Raw genomic sequence first — 18,930 nt, forward strand, 5'->3', positions numbered from 1 at the left:
GCACACATGCTGAGACCATTAAAAAAAATAGTTTGAGAGGTTGATGCTTTTCAAAAAATATATATTTTGCAATGCCCAAGTCTAAATAGAAGACTCTGCCATTGGAGGCTTTGGAAGGGAATGACTATTAATATGATAAAGACAAAGAGTGGATGGGCATCTAACAAGCATCAAAACAATGGTGCGTGAGGTAGGATTGTAAAAGCGCAGAGCTGAGACAGTGTTAAGGGGGGTACATGCAGAGCAAGACCTTCCAAGAAGCCAAAATGGACATCTGTGTCTCCATTCTGTTCTGGGGACATGACTTCAAGGGAAGCTCAGGGCAGGCCAACACCAAGAGCAGCACAGGATAGGCAGGCCCACACCAAGAGCAGCACAGGATAGGTCTTGTAGCCTAGCTATAGCAATAAATGACAGGAACGAATCAACGAATCTTTAGCATTACAAAACAAAGAGTCATGTCCGGTGACCTTAGTCCTCCCTCCTGATCTCCCCTGCCCCCCCTTTCTGATATCCCTATCCTCCTTGTCTACCCAAAAAAAATAATAAATAAAAATAATAATAATAATTGGCACTTATGATGACGACTATATGTTTAGAACAGCATTCCATGTGTATTTTCCTAGTTATGGATGTGATGCTTTGACTTGTGGTAGAACCTATGCACTTGTAAGTCGCTTTGGATTAAAAGCGTCTGCCAAATGACAGAAATGTAAATGTAATGTAAATGGTCTTCTCACCTATCTCACCTTTCTCCTGCAGACCTAGGAGGGCTGAAACTCTCAGTTCTCAGAATGTACCTTTTTATAAATTTTTCCGCAACAACAGATAGTTTCACCACATGACAAGAGTGTATTCATGCTCTGCGCATTGGCTTTTCTCTATTTTTTTATTTGTTTTGCCTTAACCTTTAGCATCTGAGCCCTAGCCTCTGCCTGAGCAGACCGATTTAGCTCAAGCCCTGAGAACCTTTCAAGGAGACCGAAGCAGACATCGCGGGGGCCAGTAAACCGCACAAACTCCCGGGGGGTGCTATCTTAACCCCTCACCAGTTCCTCTGACCCACCATAACCACTTAAATCACACAGGACATGCAAGAGACACAGGCTCCACAACACATACTGGCAATCAGATAGCGCTCTCATGCACCCCTGGACAACCTCGGGCCCCAGAGGAGGGAGTGAGATCCGACCGTCTCTGCCCTTGCCGACTGCTCGTCGAAGATAGGGTACCCGGAAGAACACAATGCATGATTTACTACTTCTCGATTTTAACCACAAGCCACTTTTCTTTTTTTTCTTTTTTTGTTAAAATCTGAATGCATTCCTTTCCCTGTGAGTTGTTCATTGAGCAGGGGGAAAGAATGTGTTTGCATGCCTTCCTCAGTCTGTCTGTGGGGTGGTTTTCTTTGTCGTTATGACTTACTGAATGATTAGTGCAGGTTTTCAAACCAATTCACTTGCCATGTCACATTTATGACAAAAATAACCGTAGCAGCCAACTGTTATCAATGGCACCTTTTCTGCACTTAAAGAGGGCCTGTGTTAGTATTCTCCATACAAAACCCACTTTGAGTCACACGATTAGCAAATCGGCCCACTCAACTCTTAAGATTTAATACAAAACTCTTGAACGTCAAGTCTGCAGCCAACCAGCACTCCAGCTTTCAACAGGATAACCTCCTCAACCCCAACCTACGGTCTGTCCACAGTCACAGAAGCTTTTCGCTCAGTGAGAGCAAAGTCACTCTGCTCCATACTCATTCTGCTCGACTCATCTCCCAAGTTCAACGCTGTCAATCACCAGAACTTTCTCCCATGCCTTGAACCAATCGACATCTCAAGCTATGCCCTCACATTGTTTGCCTTGTATCTTATCCTGATCAGTCTCCTCTCCCTACCCATTCTCGATTGGTGTCCCACAGGGCTCAGTGCTTGGTCCTCTCTTCACATTTACACTCACTTTTAGGTAGAACTGTACACCAGCTTGTTCATGCAAATGTGTAATCAGCCAATCATGTGGCAGTGACCTCATGCATAAAAGCATGCAGGCATGGTCCAGGGGTTCAGTGTTCAGAGAAAACATCAGAATGGGGAAGAAATGTGATCGAAGTGACTTTGAAAGTGGTGCCAGACTGTGGTTTGAGCATCTCAGAAATTGCTTATCTCCTAGGATTATCAGAGAATGGTATGAAAAACAAAAAACATGCAGTTAGCAGAAGTCCTGTAAGTGAAAATGCCTCGTTAATGAGAGAGGCCAGACTGGTTCAAGCTGACGAGGAAGGCGACAGAAACACAAATAACCATGCATTAGAACAGTGGTACGCAGAAGAGCATTACTGGAACACACAACATGTTGAGCCTTGAAGTGGATGGGCTACAGCTGCAGAAGATTTAAGTCTAAAAAATAAGTCTAATAAATAAATAATGGTTGTCATTGAGCGCATGTCTGCTCATGGCATGTCATACAGTATCACTGCTAGGCATTGATATTACAGAGGAAGATAGCACTCTCCTTCTAGCAGAGAAGAGAAATAAAGAAGTGTCGGCTAGAGAATCAGCCTTAAAATCAGAGATGACTGGACTTAACTGGCCACTAACCCCCACCAAGCTCCAGGAAGATGAATGCGCAACGCTCTCGCATGCAACCGGTGCATTTCCTTCAAGAGTAGCAGATGGGTTGTTGATTACAGTCCGGCTTCAGCCTTCTGAGCATGCTCAGTGGACACCGTGCAGGGAGAGGCAGGGCGTCCTTCCCAGAATCCTTGCAGGGCTCTTTGGAAGCCTGCAGCCCAATGCAACGCCTTCACATTTCACATGAAATTCCTGTCCGGTAGGAATCTACTGTGGTCACATTTACCCAGGTTACTCTCGGGCTTCTCCGAAGAGGCGTTCACATAAAGGTACAACAGGAAGTGGAGTAAAAGCACATAAAATTCTTTACAGAACTAAAGATGATGTGTTTGGATATGAGCATCAGTTTTGTAGTTCCTCAAACAGACTGCTGTTTTGCTTCCCCAACCAAGGCCAATGAGTTAATTTACTTAAACCTATGACTGTCTCCGTTAGCACCAAGCATATTAGCCACATACGCTACAATGCAGACGTATGTTTATACTGCTATATAAGACAAAAAATAAAAGGAAATCAGAAAGCAAAGCTGCAGGAAATGGAAGAAAAACCTCAAAAAGGCACTATATGATAACCTAGTGACTTTAAATTAAGCCAGACTGACTAAAATTATACTTCCCCTATACCAGTCTCTGACAACATGATGGAAATATGCCTGTGATTGAGGTAGGTACTGTCGGAACTGTACTGATGCATATAATGAACATTTCATGTCCAATACCACTGTCCTGCAGAGCAGTTTCTCAACTCCAGTCCTCAGGACCCACTTGTCAGAAGCTTTTTGTTGTAACCAGGGAGTCACACACCTGATTTAATGAACCAATCAAACCACCAAAAATGCCCTTGATTAGTTAAATCACATCTGTGAGTTCCAGGTTACAACAAAACCTTCTGGCAAATGGGTCCCGAGGACTGGAGTTGAGAAACATTTGTTTTAGAGCCTACCTCCTGTCACTCAAATATCCGCTGAGACCACTGAGGTGCATCATGGGAATTTCCACTCTGGAGCCAGCGGGATGGATACGCTGTTCGCTCGCGGTTACTGCAGCACTCACCTCGTGCTTCAGCTCGGCTATCTGATCCTTGAGCTCGCGGATGTACTGGCTGCAGTCAGAGCTGTTCAGCTGACCCTGCACCTTTCCTTCTTCCTTCTGTAAGAGCGTAACGCAAACAGTTAAGACACCAGAGAATATGAATCTTGAATTTATAAAATATTAAATGTTTTTTCCCTTTTTCTGCAAATTTGATTGACCAGAAGGGGGTTGGCTGGTGGGTAATCCCGGCTGAAGGTGCCCCTTCCGAGTGCTAGCATCGCCCTGCCTGGCTGCTGGGGGGGCGGGGGGGGGTAGGTGTTGGAAATCGCGCTTTGGCTATAAACGCAGTCCAATGCCTGCGAAGCCGGTTTCTTTCTCACACTGCAGCATTGCTTTGCTCTTTGCTTTTGAAATCCCTGGCACTGGCGGTCAGCAGTTCACACCCTCGCAGGCCTGGCAGGAGGTGAAACGTAGCGCACGCTAAACCAAAGCCTGGTGAGAAAACTCAGGGGTGGGCCAGGGGGCGGGAAGTGTGAGGGTAGGGAAAGTTCTCCAGCCCCAAAGTGCGGTCAGGTGAAGCACGCGCTCAGCCCGCCCAACGGCGGGAGCGCAGGAAAGGGGGAAGAGGGGGGGGGGGAAGAGGGGGAGGAAGGTGAGGTTAAGGATCTCTGTATCAGATGGCAAATTCCTCTGCGCCCCCCCTCCCCCGCCCAGCCAGCCAGCGAGCGAGGCCCTGGCCGTGTGCTGACTCATGATAGGCTGTGAACAAACGGGCATTCTTCCAGCCGGCTGGGTGTTTCTCTTGAGGTTTCCCCCGCGCGTGGGCGATAAGGGAGAGGCCGTTAGCAGGCTTCCTACGCTCCGGCCGTGTGAATCAAAGGGGGCCAGGCCGCGGACAGGGGATGTCAGCGCGCTGTAACTGATGGCTTCCTCGACCGCCTGCCCCCGTCGCGCGGCTGCGCGGCCGTTAGCTCGCGACCCCCGCGGCTGTCCCGTTTCCCCCGGCAACATGATTCACGCGGCTGAGAACTTTCACTGGCCGGGGTGACAACGGACGCTGCCGCTGGACATGCCGACGGCCTGACGCTCAGTGCGCCCCTCAGTTCTCTTCCTTCTGTCGTGGCGTTCGACGCATTTCGGAAAGTTCTTTACGAGTCCTAAAGGGTCTCACTCACAACTGCATGCAGAAACAACATCTTTCTTTAACCCATTACATTACATTATTGGCATTCGGCAGACGCTCTTATCCAGAGCGACGTACAGTTGATTAGACTAAGCAGGAGACAATCCTCCCCTGGAGCAATGCAGGGTTAAGGGCCTTGCTCAAGGGCCCAACGGCCCACTACGTTACAACCCTTTGAAGAGCAGGTTCTTTGAAATGTTGTTTTAAAAATTCAAAAGTCTATAACTGCATTGCTTTCAACTGCCGGTAGTGACAGTTACATCAGCATTAGAATGTTCCATTGTTCCACTCTAATCATATATTTGCCTTTAAAGGGTTCAATCTTGCAGCTCTTTTTCACAAAACATCGTGAATCAATCAAAATCTTGAACCATAGGACTGTTTGTGAAGGAGCGGTCTATGTGAACACTGCCTGTGAAGGAGAACACTAACAATGCGCACAGGGTGCTCTGACACAGTGATACACCATGTAATCTAGGATCAGTTGTGGACTGCTCCAATCAGAGCTCTTAAACTGACACGGTTAAAGAGAAAATTAAAAATGACACGCCATCACCAATATTTTTAGAAAGAGTTCAGTCACGCACTTAATTTAAACCCTTTAATGCACCACAAGTGAACAGATGCAGGAAGTGTGATCGCTTAACTCATTTCCGCCTGTAAACTGAGAAAGGTATGCAACTGCTCATCGGGTAAGTCTTCCTCGATCTTTCCCCATTAATTACCGGACAATGGGCTTGGTCCCATAAAAATGACACGAAACACAAAACGGCCGAAACGCTCGCTGCTGTTCAGCCTTCCCTTTGAATAAGGCAGCTAGCTGGAGTAGCGGGATTTCCAGAGAACAGAAGTTGAGGGTTACACGGCACAAGCTGCGTCCTGTGCTGATGGCCCAGGCCTGCGTGAGCATCGATGCTTCGACCAGTTCACACAGGCACTGCGTGACGTCTGTTCGGAAAACACGGCTCCGAACTCTACCGCTAATGTTTTCACTCAGTGGGACGTATGAAGTCATAAAGACTATGATACTAAACAAGGGGAAATTTGGGGTGCAACCCTAAAAACATATTTCAGAAAAAGGGTGCAAAGATTGCTCAGAAATATTGAAAATGTTTTTATCACTTAAAATATGACGTTTCAGGCCTTCATCAGATTTAAACCGTGACAGAACTACAGACAAATATCAATCTGTCCCACCGGTTTCCAATGATTAATCTATGTTCACCTGTGCGCTAAATAGCCTGTATATCGTCTGTGGTTCGGCCATTGTTGCAATCCGCAGACATATGGTAAATGGTAAATGGTTGGCATTTATATAGCGCCTTTATCCAAAGCGCTGTACAATTGATGCTTCTCATTCACCCATTCATGCACACACTCACACACCGACGGCGATTGGCTGCCATGCAAGGCGCCGAGCTCGTCAGGAGCATTTGGGGGTTAGGCGTCTCGCTCAGGGACACTTCGACACAGCCCGGGCGGGGGATCGAACCGGCAACCCTCCGACTGCCAGACGACTGCTCTTACTGCCTGAGCCATGTCGCCCCACATATCAAGAAATAAAAAGATTTTCTATATTCCCTAAGATCAAGGCGCTTTGCCTTGTTGTACACCCAATGTAAACAAAACAGAAATCATATTTCTCTTCTTGTCATTCAGCAGACAGGAAGTGTTTTTTCCATTTGTGCTGAAGGCAAGCGAAGCTGTGGTATTACTCACAGGCCATGATACGGGCAGATGTCTCACACCCGTTTCAGTGGAAGTCATGAATCAATAAAGCAAAAATATTTCATATTAAAAATTTAAAAAATGGAACAACAAGTTCATGATTCAGATTTAACAAAATATTACACAGCAGTGGCGCAACAGGCTAAGACGCAGTGGACTTGCGGTTGCAGTTTGCTGCAGTTGCACACCGGGGACCGGGGTTCAATTCTTGGTCCTGCTCACGTGGGGCAGCAATAACTGGCTCGCTGCTCCAGAGGGAGGGACTTGGCAGGGTTAGTAGATCGCCGCACAATAAGCACCTCGGGCGCCTCAGAATCACGGCAACGGGCATGAGACGAGACGGCTTGAAGAAGGACGGGGTACGGGCGGTGCATCTAATACTACTACCTCCAGTTGAATCAATTGCCTACAAAATTGGGAGAAAAAGGGAAAAATCCAAAAAAATGATTTAAATAATAAATAAATAAATAAATATGACAGCAGCACAACTCTGTGGTCAAAATAAAGAATAAAAACCACTAAACCTAACTAAACTACTCGTCTATTATAGGAATATTAGTGCCAGCCCAGTTGCAGTGGAATTGATTGCCACGGCACCCTCAGTACTGGTAAAAATAGAGCGTTCTGCACTCGCCCCCTGCTTGATCTGCATTGTACAGCCAATCAGATTATGTGTCCATTTCAAATCTCAAAGCACTGCATTTAAATGAATGCTTTTCATAGCTCCATCAATTACCATTCCTACGCCAATGACACCTAACTCTTTCTTTCCTTCCCCCCGAATACCCAGGTCACCACACAGATCTCTGCCTGCTTGGCTGATATCTCTGCGTGGATGACTTCCCACCACCTGAAGCTTAACCTTGCCAAGACTGAGCTTCTCTACATCCCTGCTAAGTCCTCTCCGACAATTGACCTCTCACTGATTGTTGAGGACTTTGTAGTATCCTCCTCCCATACGGCCAGGAATCTTGGGGTGACTCTTGATAACTGCCTCACCCTGGCTCCACATGTATCCTCCACTGCCAGAACCTACAGGTTCTTCCTCTACAATATATCCCTCATATATATAAATATATATATATATAAATATATATATATTTATTTATTTATTTATTTTTTATGACGATGACTGTATTTTTTGTTTAGAACACCACTTCATGTGTATTTTACTAGTTATGGATGTGATGCTTGAACTTTTGAAGAACCAAACCCTTTGGATTAAAAGTGTCTGCCAAATGACTCAAATGTAAAATGTAATCAAAACAAGCCAACTTAGTAAGAGGTTTGAAGATTCTTGGGAGGGAAGTGGTGAAACCTGTGTTTTCTTTTTCCCGTGTGAACTCACAAAAAGTCTACAGGGCTACACTACTCCTCAACGCGGTGTGGAGAAGTGGAAGTCTGGAGTGAAAAGGTGTTCGAGATTCCCATTCCGTGATTCCGCGGTGCGCAAGGTAGGCTGCCGGCGAACTTCACTTCTTAAATCTGTGGTCTGGCAGAGGAAGAGATTTCGTCCCAAAATGAATCCCCCTTCCCCCTTCTGAGCTAGTTGTGAAAGCATGTGGTCGAGGCACACTCCCATCGCCCCTTCAGATGACTCACTCGGGTGCGTTTAAAGCGAGTCGAGAAAAAATCATGACGTCTTCACAGCCCATACGCTCTGAAGGCGCTCCCAGGCCAAGCAAAGAGACGGAGCCACTAAAGACCAGACGTCCACAAAGTCAAAATCCTCACCAGTATTTTACTCCAATCAACTGGAGAAGCACAATTCTTCAGTCAGGAAGTTGAACTAATTAATGAAATTAGCCGACCAAGTTAACGGGTGTAAGGAACACACGGCAGGACCTTTACTTTCTGACCCCGGAACTTTCCACCTCTGCGGAGGCTGGAGTGAGGCGGGAGGGCTAGCGAGTTCCCCGCTAAAGTGCACCCGTTAAGGGACGGGGTTGTTTGAAAGCATGCTAAGAGAGGAGCAGACGACGGCGCGGCCCACGTTATTATCGGCACACTGCCGAGAAGGTTCTCGAGCTGAGCTACGCGTAGCGGCTGTGGCCATGCTCGAGGTGCTATGACAGCCCTGGGGGGGCCATTTATAGATGTGAAGCCGCCAGTTTCCTTTCGCAAAAGCTGTAGAATCTGCACGCACGCTAAAGTTAACACACAGCAAAACCATTTCCTTTAATTATTTAGCAGCAGTATTGCACCGCGCTATTCGATCAAGCAATACTTTCTCTGGTTGACAGTATACAGTATGTGAATCATTCAAACATTTGGTGGATTAAGGGTGACCATTTACTAATTTACTAATTTGGTGCAAATGCGTACATGGTTATACAACTATGATTGTACATGACTGCACATTAGACATCCTGTAACCCCTTCAAGCCCAAGGGCTGTATGTAAATAGTCGGCCAACAAATTTCAAACATCAATTATGACAGCGTGGTGCGGACTTGACTTCCTTTGTCACACCAGTCCTCTGATCATGCCCCAATCACACAGGATTTCATTGAAAAGTTTTCTTTTAAACTTAATTTAAAAGTACATTTTTTAACTGACACACATTCCAGTTCAGTAATTCCCAACCCTGTTTTTTTGAGATCTACTGTCCCTCTAGGTTTTCCTTTCAACCCTAATTTGGCACACCTGACTCAACTACTTAGCATCTTGGAAAAATCTCTAGTTGTTCAATGAGGTGCTTTTGTAAGGGCTGGGTTGAAAAGCTACAGGATGGTAGATCTCCAGCAACAGGGTAGGGAACAAGAGTTCTAGTTCATTCTAACTAGCTATTCAGGTAGAAGCGGCTCCTTTGAGGAACTCAAGAAGATACATGCTAGGCAACTGGGTCATTTACAAATGAGTGCTGCAAAACTGTGACACTGACTTTACATACACTTAAAACAAGCTCATTACTCTGTCTGCAAATCAACATCAAAATCAGTATTCGCTCAAACTCACACTTCAGATATCCAAGTGTGAATGCTGTGTAGGCTAGTTCTGCAGGGCATATCAGAGCAATCATAACCCCCCTCATGCTGTTGGGTTTATAAAAACTCACAAACCTACAGCAGTGCTTTCCTGCTGCACGCTCTCATCGGGCCAGATAAGGCCAGTCAAGTGAAATATAAAAAGCGTTGTGATGTGACTGTGGTTTAATCACAAAATCAGTTTCGCCTCATGGCCTTCTGTGGATGAGCTCTGAGCAGTGTTGGGCTTCAGCTGGCAAGAGGCGTTCCACCGGGCTGAACGGCCCTCGACCACGACGCTGTGACATCACTTACGCGGTTCGACCCTGGGAAGCTTAGGCACCCGAGAGCTGTTAAACTGCCGCATTCAAGCAACCGTCACTCTGGCCGAAACCGTCCTGCATCTCTTCCCATTTCTTTTCCGTCTTTTCCCCACAGAGAGATATTAGTTCCTTTCCGTGCAGCTCTCAGCATGGCGAGACTTACCCACGATACCCCACTCTTACCACCAGGGGCAGTCATTTCACACTGCAGCACATACCCCAAGAGAGGTTCAAAATCTCTGTACACAAGAGAGTGCTGTTGTTCGCGTGAAGTAAATACAAATGGGGACTCTGTCCGTCAGCCCGAGGTTAATCTATCAGACTGAATATTCCCCATTCTGCAGTGTCATAGCACCACAGCCCTCAGTTCAGGGGCTACGCAAGTGCGTGTGTGCATGCGTATATTTCCGCAGGTGTGTGTGTGTGTGTGTGGATATATGTGTATGTGTATGTGTGTGTGTGTGTGTGTGTGTGTGTGTGTGTATGTGCGTAATGGACAGACATGAAGCTGTAGTGTGTGTGTGTGTGTGTGTGTGTGTGTGTGTGGATATATGTGTATGTGTATGTGTGTGTGTGTGTGTATGTGCGTAATGGACAGACATGAAGCTGTAGTGTGTGTGTGTGTGTGTGTGTGTGTGTGTATTTGTGTATGTGCGTAATGGACAGAGATGGAGCTGCAGGGAGCAGGTTACCTGGATCTCCAGCTCAGCGATGTGCTGCTGCAGCTCTGCCATGGTGGCCATGTTATCAGCCTCACGCAGTCGCACCGCCATCACATCTTCTTTGCTCTGGAGACAGAGAAACAGCTTACCCTCACACCCAAACCAGGCACACACACACTAACTGCATCCACACACACACACACACACACACACACACACACACACACACACACACACACACATACGCATACACACACATACACACTCACCCCTATTCATACACACAGCATACACCACTCACTCACTCACTCACTCACTCACTCACTCACTCACTCACTCACTCACTCACTCACTCACTCACTCACTCACTCACTCACTCACTCACTCACTCACTCACTCACTCACTCACTCACTCACTCACTCACTCACTCACTCACTCACTGCTATCCACACACACACACACTCACTGCATCCACATACACACTGCATACACCCCTATTCACGCACACACACACTCACAGCATCCACATGCACACACACTCACACCAAAACCACACACACACTCACTGCATCTATATACACAAACTGCATACACCACCATTAACACACACACAAACACACACACACACTCACTGCATCCACATACACACACTGCATCCACCACTATCCATGTACACACACAATCATTGTACCCACCCCCAATCATGTACACACACACTCACAACATCCATGTAGACACGTCACACACTCATTCACTCATGCATTCATGTACTAATAACATAACATAACGGCGAACAGGCCATTCAGCCCAGCAATGCTCACCTCTTCCTACCACTGCTAAGTTTGGCCAACAGCGTAATAGTATCGAGCACCGTATGAAGCCTGGTCTGGAAAATCCCCAGTGTTTCTGCCTCCACTACATGTGTTAATCCCCTTAATGAATTTAAAAGCCTCAATCAAATCCCCCACTAAGTCTCCTTTTATTAACCCATTATAGCCCTATAGAAAACCCATAGAAATGCTGAGGAATCACAATGCATTTCAACAGTTATGCATCTCGGGGTGACATTGGCTCAGGAGGGTTGCCGGTTCGATTCCCGCCCTGGGTAGGTCGAAGTGTCTGTGAGCAAGACGCCAAACCCCTAATGATCCTGACAAGCTGGTTGGTGCCTTGCATGGCAGCCAATCACTGTTGGTGTGTGAGTGTGTGTATGAATGGATGAATGAGAAGCATCAATTGTACAGCGCTTTAAATAAAGGCACTATATAAATGCCAACCATTTACCATCTTGAAAAACATATGATGATACGATGGTCATATGATCAAATACAACGCTGGCGTCGCCTCCGTCAGTTGAGGGAGATGAAACATGCAGATCACATCCACCAATAAGGGGTTAAGCTTAAAACAGATGAAGCCTACCTTAAGTCTATCCTCACAACGGTTATCTTTTATGCATGGAATCAATCTGGTTGCCCTTCTCTGAAGCTTTTCCAGTGCCTCTGTATCTTTCTTATAGTGCAGTCCCCAGAATTGCACACAGTACTCCAAGTGTGGTCTAACAAGGGTATGGTATAAGGCGAGTATAACTTCCTACGATTTATACCTTCCGATATGTCTCTTGCACACCGTAATTTAAAAAAAGATTGCACTTATGATGACTTCTTTTTTGGTTAGAACTGCTCTTCATGCGAGTTTTGCCATTTATGGATTTGATGTTTTGAAGGTGCTTTGGTAAAATGACTAAAACGTAAATGTAAATGTATACTCAATACTACTGGCTATGTACCTTTTTTTGTTACGACTGTTACGTACATTGACTAGAACCTGAAAGGCTCTGATCAAGTCTTTTTCAAGTTGAGCACTTTCCATTTTTCTACCACCCATAAAGTAATCCTGCCTTATGTTTCCATTTCCCACATTTAGAGCTTTACATTTAGTTACATTGAATTTCACTTGCCCACTTCTGGACTCTGTTAAAATCTCCCTTTGAGTTACCATTGCCTTCCTATCAGCTTGAACCAGTCTGGACATTCTCCTCTGACCTATCTCACTAACGAGGCCCTTTCACCCATAGAACTGCTGCTCACATGATTTCATTTTTTGCCCCATTCTCTTATAAACAGTTTGCATGAAAATCTCAGATTTCTTCTCCATTCTGATGTTCGGTCTGAACAACAACTGAACCTCTTGACCATGTCTGCATGCTTTTATGTATTGAGTTGCTGCCACATGATTGGCTGATTAGAGATTTGCATTAATGAGCTGGTGTACAGGTCTGCCTGATAGTGGTAACCAAGCGCATTTCTCAATCAAAAGCATTCAGGAGCAGAGCTTGCATAATAACTACACACAATATAAAGCCTATAAAGAGATTACCTTCAGTGTGAGCAACTTAAAGCTAAAGTTTGTCCTTTCCTCCTGTGGCTGCGTGATCTCTGCACACGTGACTAACAGAATTCTTGTTAAAAACCTTTTTGTGTCTGAGCAAACTGACAAAACAATGCCACTGTCTTGCAAAACATTTCTTGAGAAGAGAGATTAAGTTGAATCTTGAGGTGTGCGGAGAATCTGCACCCGCGGGGTGGTCAGCACTTTGATGCTATCGCCTGCAGACCCAAAAAAGCGGAAGAAAACGGTTCCTTTTTAGAGACGTTTTTGGGTCTGCTGGGGCGATCGGCAGACAAGATTTTTTATTTACCGACTCACTGCGGCGTGATGAGGAAATCTCACAGTGAACCTTAAATCTAACGTCCTAACTGACCAGGATGATTTCTGAAAAACAAGACTACTGCTTTCCCAGCGTGGCAGTAGTACAGTTGGGCGTACACCCCCAGGCAGTCTACCAGCGAATCCCACCTTCCGCAATTGGGCATACGCCCAGATGGCCTAACCGTGGGCCCCACCTGGCACAGTTGGGCGAACACTCGACCTCGGGCGGGCCCCACCTTGGTTTGGGCGGTACAGCCAGGCGGCCTAAGCCCAGACCCCACCTTGCACGGTTGGGCATACGCGCAGACGGCCTGACCATGGGCCCCACAGTGAACGGTAGTGCGTGCGCCGACATGGCCCCACCTCGGAGTTGTCCATAAGGCCAGGGGGTCTACCCGCACGGCCGGGCGGCCTACCTTGCACTCGAGCTCGGCCTGCTTGCGCTTGGCCCCCTGCAGCTGCACCAGCAGGCCCTTGTTCTGGGCGGTCAGCAGCTGCACGCGCTCCTGCTGGCTCCGCCCCGTCTGCTCCGTCCGGCGCAGCTGGTTCCCCTGCACCTGGTTCTGGGGGGGCGTGCGAGGTGACGACCGAGCCGGGGGAGAGAGAGGGAGAGGGGAGAGAGGGAGCGGGAAAAAAACGGAGAGCTGCAGAGTCAATGTGTGCATCGTTTTCTGTTGCTTTCATCTGACCGCAAAGTCTATCATCACTGCTGGTTTAGTTTTCTTGTTTATTTAACAGGAACCTTACACAACATGACAGTTGCACCATGCCGAGGAGCATCTGTTGCCGCTGGAAACATTATTAACATTAAAACCACATTAGCACTCAAGATTTAACTGACAACATTCAACAGGTTCATGTCCTAAGTCAACCTAGCGGTCCATCCCACAATTTACGCATGGAAGCCAATACGGTCACAACAGTGCTGTCCAACAGGCAGAGTTGCCTTCATCCTCAGCACTGCACGGACCTGACAGGTGCAAGGACCTGACAGGTGCACGGACCTGACATCCTGCAGGCCTCTGCTGCCCTCTTCTGTTCACTCGCAGCCAATGCAGCCCAGACCCCCAGAAATGTAGCCGTCCTACTCCTTAGTATGCATACATTCATCCACCTCCCTTTGGCACAGCTAAGATGTGCAGGCTCAGGTCAGTGCAGTGACTCATACTGATCTCAGAGGAGTGTGAGCGGGGATTACAGACTAAGCGGGAACAGCTCTTTACACTTCAGTCCATGCTCGATATTTGATTTGGGAGGGTTCTGGGTTTTACAGCTGTCCAGCTAACTGCGTAATCCTGTTTTGAGATGCAGGGCCCTGATGCACGCTTTGTGGGCCCTGGTCAGTGTAATGATTCATGCTGATCTGAGATCAGTCCGAATTCCCTGTAGGTGCGAGAGCTGATGTGTGCTTTGTGGGATCTGGTCAGTGTAATGACTCATACTGTTCTCAGATCAGTCTAATGGGCAGTAAGTGTGAGATCTGGGGTACACCTCATAAGCCCTGATCAGTGCACTGATCTCAGGTCAGTCTGAGTGGGCAGTAAGTGTGAGAGCTGGGGTACGCCTCATAAGCCCTGATCAGTGCACTGATCTCAGGTCAGTCTGAGTGGGCAGTAAGTGTGAGAGCTGGGGTACGCCTCGTAAGCCCTGATCAGTGCACTGATCTCAAGTCAGTCTGAGTGGGCAGTAAATGTGAGCGCTGGTACAGACGGCAGAAAGGAGACTGACCTGGGTCTCCAGTTCCAGCAGCCTCTGCTTGGTCTCTCTGAGCAGGGCCTGGGCCTCGGCCTCTCGCAGGCGGACGCCCATCAGCTCGTCCTGCAGCTCGTTCAGCGCGTTCTTCCTGGGGCTGTCCTTCCAGCGGCCCGCCGTGCGCGCCAGGTGCCTCTGCGGGGAGCAGCAGCTCAATTTATTAGCCCTCTGATTGGTCAGCGCTCTGTTCCCAAACACCCGTCAGTGGACCTTAACAAAATGGCTGCCAGTCCCTACCAAGTAGCCAGGTGCCTCTGCGGGGAGCAGCACCGGTTAGCACTGCGGCTCAGCGCATTAGCTGTCTTTACTGGTCAGTGCTCTCTTCCCAAACACTTAAGTCATAATGAAATGCACAAAAGATCCAGTCGGCAATGCATCATAGGCATAGAGGCAGAATATTCTGAGGGGCAAAGCTTACCGATGTTAATGGTTCACCAACGTGTAAAATGTCTATTTCAATATGCATGATTAGTTATAATGGGCATAATATTGAATCAATTTGAGAAACGATAATTGAACACTAATACGGTTTCTTTCTCTTTAATGGAAGTGTTTGGAACATGGATCTGAATGCCCTGATGAAGATCTGAGGGTGAAACGTTGCGGATAGGTCATACAATATTACAAAATGGACGATATGGAGCTTAAGTGGGTGGTGTTCATAGTATATGACCAAGACCACCCGCAACTTATATTAAACAATGGTGTGCGTTTATTCCTCTCTCTGGAGGCAGAGCGCAGCTCAGTCCACTGATTGGTCAGTCCTCTAGATCCATAGTTCCCAGTCAACCATCCGTGGATGGGCGCGGGTCCACAGTAATGACAGCTCCTCATAAGGAACTGCACACCTGGTTTCACCTTATAATGTGTGGCAGTCCCTGGGACTGAAAACGTTTGGGAGCCACTGTAGTCCAACTGAAACCATGAGACTCGAATCACAGCAGTAGAACTTTGAAGTGTAACACAAATAAACTAACCCACGCAGATGCAATCCTGCACGTACATTAACACTGAGAAACACATTATGAGAAAGCTGACCAAGCAAAGACCTTGTAAGCACGTTACCGTGACAACACTCTCTGGCAATACGATTTTGGAGCCTTGTGAAGTCAAAGGCATGGGTTCAAATCTCACATCAAGCAAGTGCCACTGACCAGACACACAGACACACAGACACACACATGCACGCAGACATACAGACGCAAACACACACAAACACAAACACAAGCACACACGCGCACACACACGTGCACACAGACACACGCACACACAGACACACAGACACGCACGCACAGACACAGGCACACACACACAGGCACACACACACACACACACACACACACAGACACACACACAGAGACACACTCTGTGTGTCTGGTCAGTGGCACTTGCTTGAGGTGAGATTTGAACCCATGCCTTTGACTTCACAAGGCTCCAAAATCATATTACCAGAGAGTGTTGCCACACAGAGACAAACACAAGCACACAGAGATGCACACACACACACACAAAGACGCACACACACACACACAGACACACCTGCCAGTGGTCCTCCAGATCTCGGACTTGTTGCCGTAGCTCCTTCAGGCCAGTCAGAGCCTCCGCCTCCCTCAATTTTACACCAATCAGTTCCTCCTGCAGCCGCACAACGTTACTGTCATCCGGCAGGTCTGCGTTCCTCTGAAACACACACACACACACACAGCATGTCAGCATGTGTGAAAGAGATGTGTGACACTGCTTCTACATAAACACACACACACAGCCACACCCAACAGTATGTGTGAAAGAGACGTGACCATTCTTATACTGAAACAAACACACAAACACACACACACACACACACACCCCCGTCAGCATGTGTGAAAGAGACGTGCGACACTACTTCTACAGAAACACACACACACACACACCCACACCCACCAGTATGTGTGAAAGAGACGTGACCATTCTTATACTGAAACAAACACACACACACACACACACACACACACACACACACCCACACACACCCACCCGTCAGTATGTGCGAGAGACGTGACCGTGCTCATACTGAAACATGTACATACAGAGGGAATGATAAGGAGATGAGGTGTGGAGAACAAGGGAAGGATATAGGCTGGAGAGAGGGAGCCGGAGAGAGACAGAGGGAGGTGGAGGAGGGTGAGGCAGAATGGTGGAGGGAGGTGGAGGAGGGGGTGAGGCAGAATAGTGGAGGGAGGTGGAGGAGGGGGAGGGGCAGAATAGTGGACGGGAGGCGGAGGGGGCCGTACCTTCTCCATGTTCAGGACCTTGTCCTGCATGTCCCTGAGCGCGCACTGTGACTCGGCCTCCTTCAGCCGCGCCTGCACCAGCTCTCTCTCCAGCTGCACGACCACCTCCTCCGAGTAGCACTTAGACTGCTGAGAGAGAGAGAGGGAGAGAGAGAGGGATAGATAGGGAGAGAAAGAGAGAGAGAGAGGGAGAGGGGGAGAGAGAGGGACAGAGGAAGAGGGAGGGAGAGTGAGAAAGGAAGAGAGTGAGGAGAGGGAAGGTGTGAAAAGAGGAGACTTGAGTCACCGGTAATCCCAGTGCCACATCAGCCCCACTACACTGTATAAACGTCCTCTATCAATAGATTTTCTAACAACGCCATCCATACCATAGGCAGGTTTGAAAAATGGTGCCTCACAAGAGGGAACAGGGCAACAGATATAGCAGCAGTGCACATTCAACAGAGCAGGGAAAGCAATGCTACCCTAGGAATATAAAAGAGCTCCACTTAAAACACGCCATTTTTCACACCGCATCACTGTACAGCTTTATGGGCCATGTCATGCCCGAACAACGGTACTGCTAACTGGCTGATATACTGACCTCTAAACGCATTCATAAGCTCTTTCTTAAAAAAAAAAAAAAAAAAAAAAAAAAAAGGCACGTGCTTCACACATTTCAAAAAGTCACGCCTGACTCAGTAGAAAAGGCGTGTACCGTACTAAATATTTCTCAGAACAGTCCTTTCTGCCGGGTAAGTGTTTTTCCCCATATCAAGGTTTACTGATGTCTCACAGATATCAGGCTACCGCTAACAAAACCTGCAACAAGCGCGCACAGACATCAATATTTAATGCAGGCTCATTGCACGGATTAATAAATTACATTACGTAAAATAGAGCGCGGTGTGAGCCGGCCGACACTTTATCCCTTGATGTGCGCGCACTCCAGCAGTGCATTAATAGTTAAACGGCCATGTCGGCTCTTCAGAACGCGGGCCGGAGCCCAGCAGCCGGAAGGGGATTCGATTAGATTCCGTACCGACCGGAGCCAATCAGAGGGCCGGTTAATTATTCAAAGAGCTGGAGTCGAGAAGACGGGAACAGAGAGTGTGCAAGTATACCGTCATGTTTACGTCTGAGGTCATGAATACTGACAGCGATATGTTTGCCTGACACTCTGACAACGCGATTGTTATTGTCCTAATATTGATCTACAGACTTGTAGTTTAACACGTAAATAAATCAATCTATTGATTACATTCCAAGAAAGGTACCCCCCCCCCCCCAGAGTAGAGACTAGGGGATGAAGCATAAACTACACCACTGGTTGTTAAATGTAATATCGGCACACAACTTAGAAGTTTATACCTTTCAAGGACCCGTCAAGTCAAGAGCACAGACTCATTCTCAGACCCACCTCATACACTCACACCATCCATTTTGTGTCCTGAGCCATAATCTAAGAAACTTGGGCCTGAACTACACAAATGTGGGAAATGCAAATCGTTCACATATAGAAAAGGGGCACTACTGACGAACAGATGAGGAGAGATGAATTATAAAACAGCAGTGCATTATTAATCAGGATCTGTGATACATTGAGCAGGTGCGATGCTAGCCCAGTGTGATTAAAAATACAAACATTGTATAGCAAGTACTGCAGCAACGCAATACCACAGACTGC

The 18,930-nt window shown here is 47.3% G+C and overlaps 1 protein-coding gene across 14 annotated transcripts in view; it reads right to left on the reverse strand.

Moving 5' to 3' along the window:
- The window catches only part of evi5a (ecotropic viral integration site 5a), a 67,071-nt gene that overhangs the window by 5,183 nt on the left and 42,958 nt on the right, over positions 1–18,930 (reverse strand). For 8 of the 14 annotated variants that reach the window (XM_061241280.1, XM_061241282.1, XM_061241285.1 and 5 more), the window contains 6 exons: positions 17,265–17,393; positions 16,531–16,671; positions 14,968–15,126; positions 13,656–13,802; positions 10,557–10,652; positions 3,686–3,781 (listed from right to left, as the gene is read on the reverse strand). In XM_061241280.1, coding sequence (XP_061097264.1) covers positions 3,686–3,781; positions 10,557–10,652; positions 13,656–13,802; positions 14,968–15,126; positions 16,531–16,671; positions 17,265–17,393 — 768 coding nt within the window. Of the gene's footprint in view, positions 1–2,600; positions 2,804–3,685; positions 3,782–10,556; positions 10,653–13,655; positions 13,803–14,967; positions 15,127–16,530; positions 16,672–17,264; positions 17,394–18,930 lie in introns of all 14 variants that reach the window. The other 6 variants (XM_061241289.1, XM_061241288.1, XM_061241286.1 and 3 more) reach the window with 3 other exon arrangements.

Source organism: Conger conger, chromosome 5 (assembly GCF_963514075.1).
Source record: "Conger conger chromosome 5, fConCon1.1, whole genome shotgun sequence".
NCBI classification, from domain to species: domain Eukaryota; kingdom Metazoa; phylum Chordata; class Actinopteri; order Anguilliformes; family Congridae; genus Conger; species Conger conger.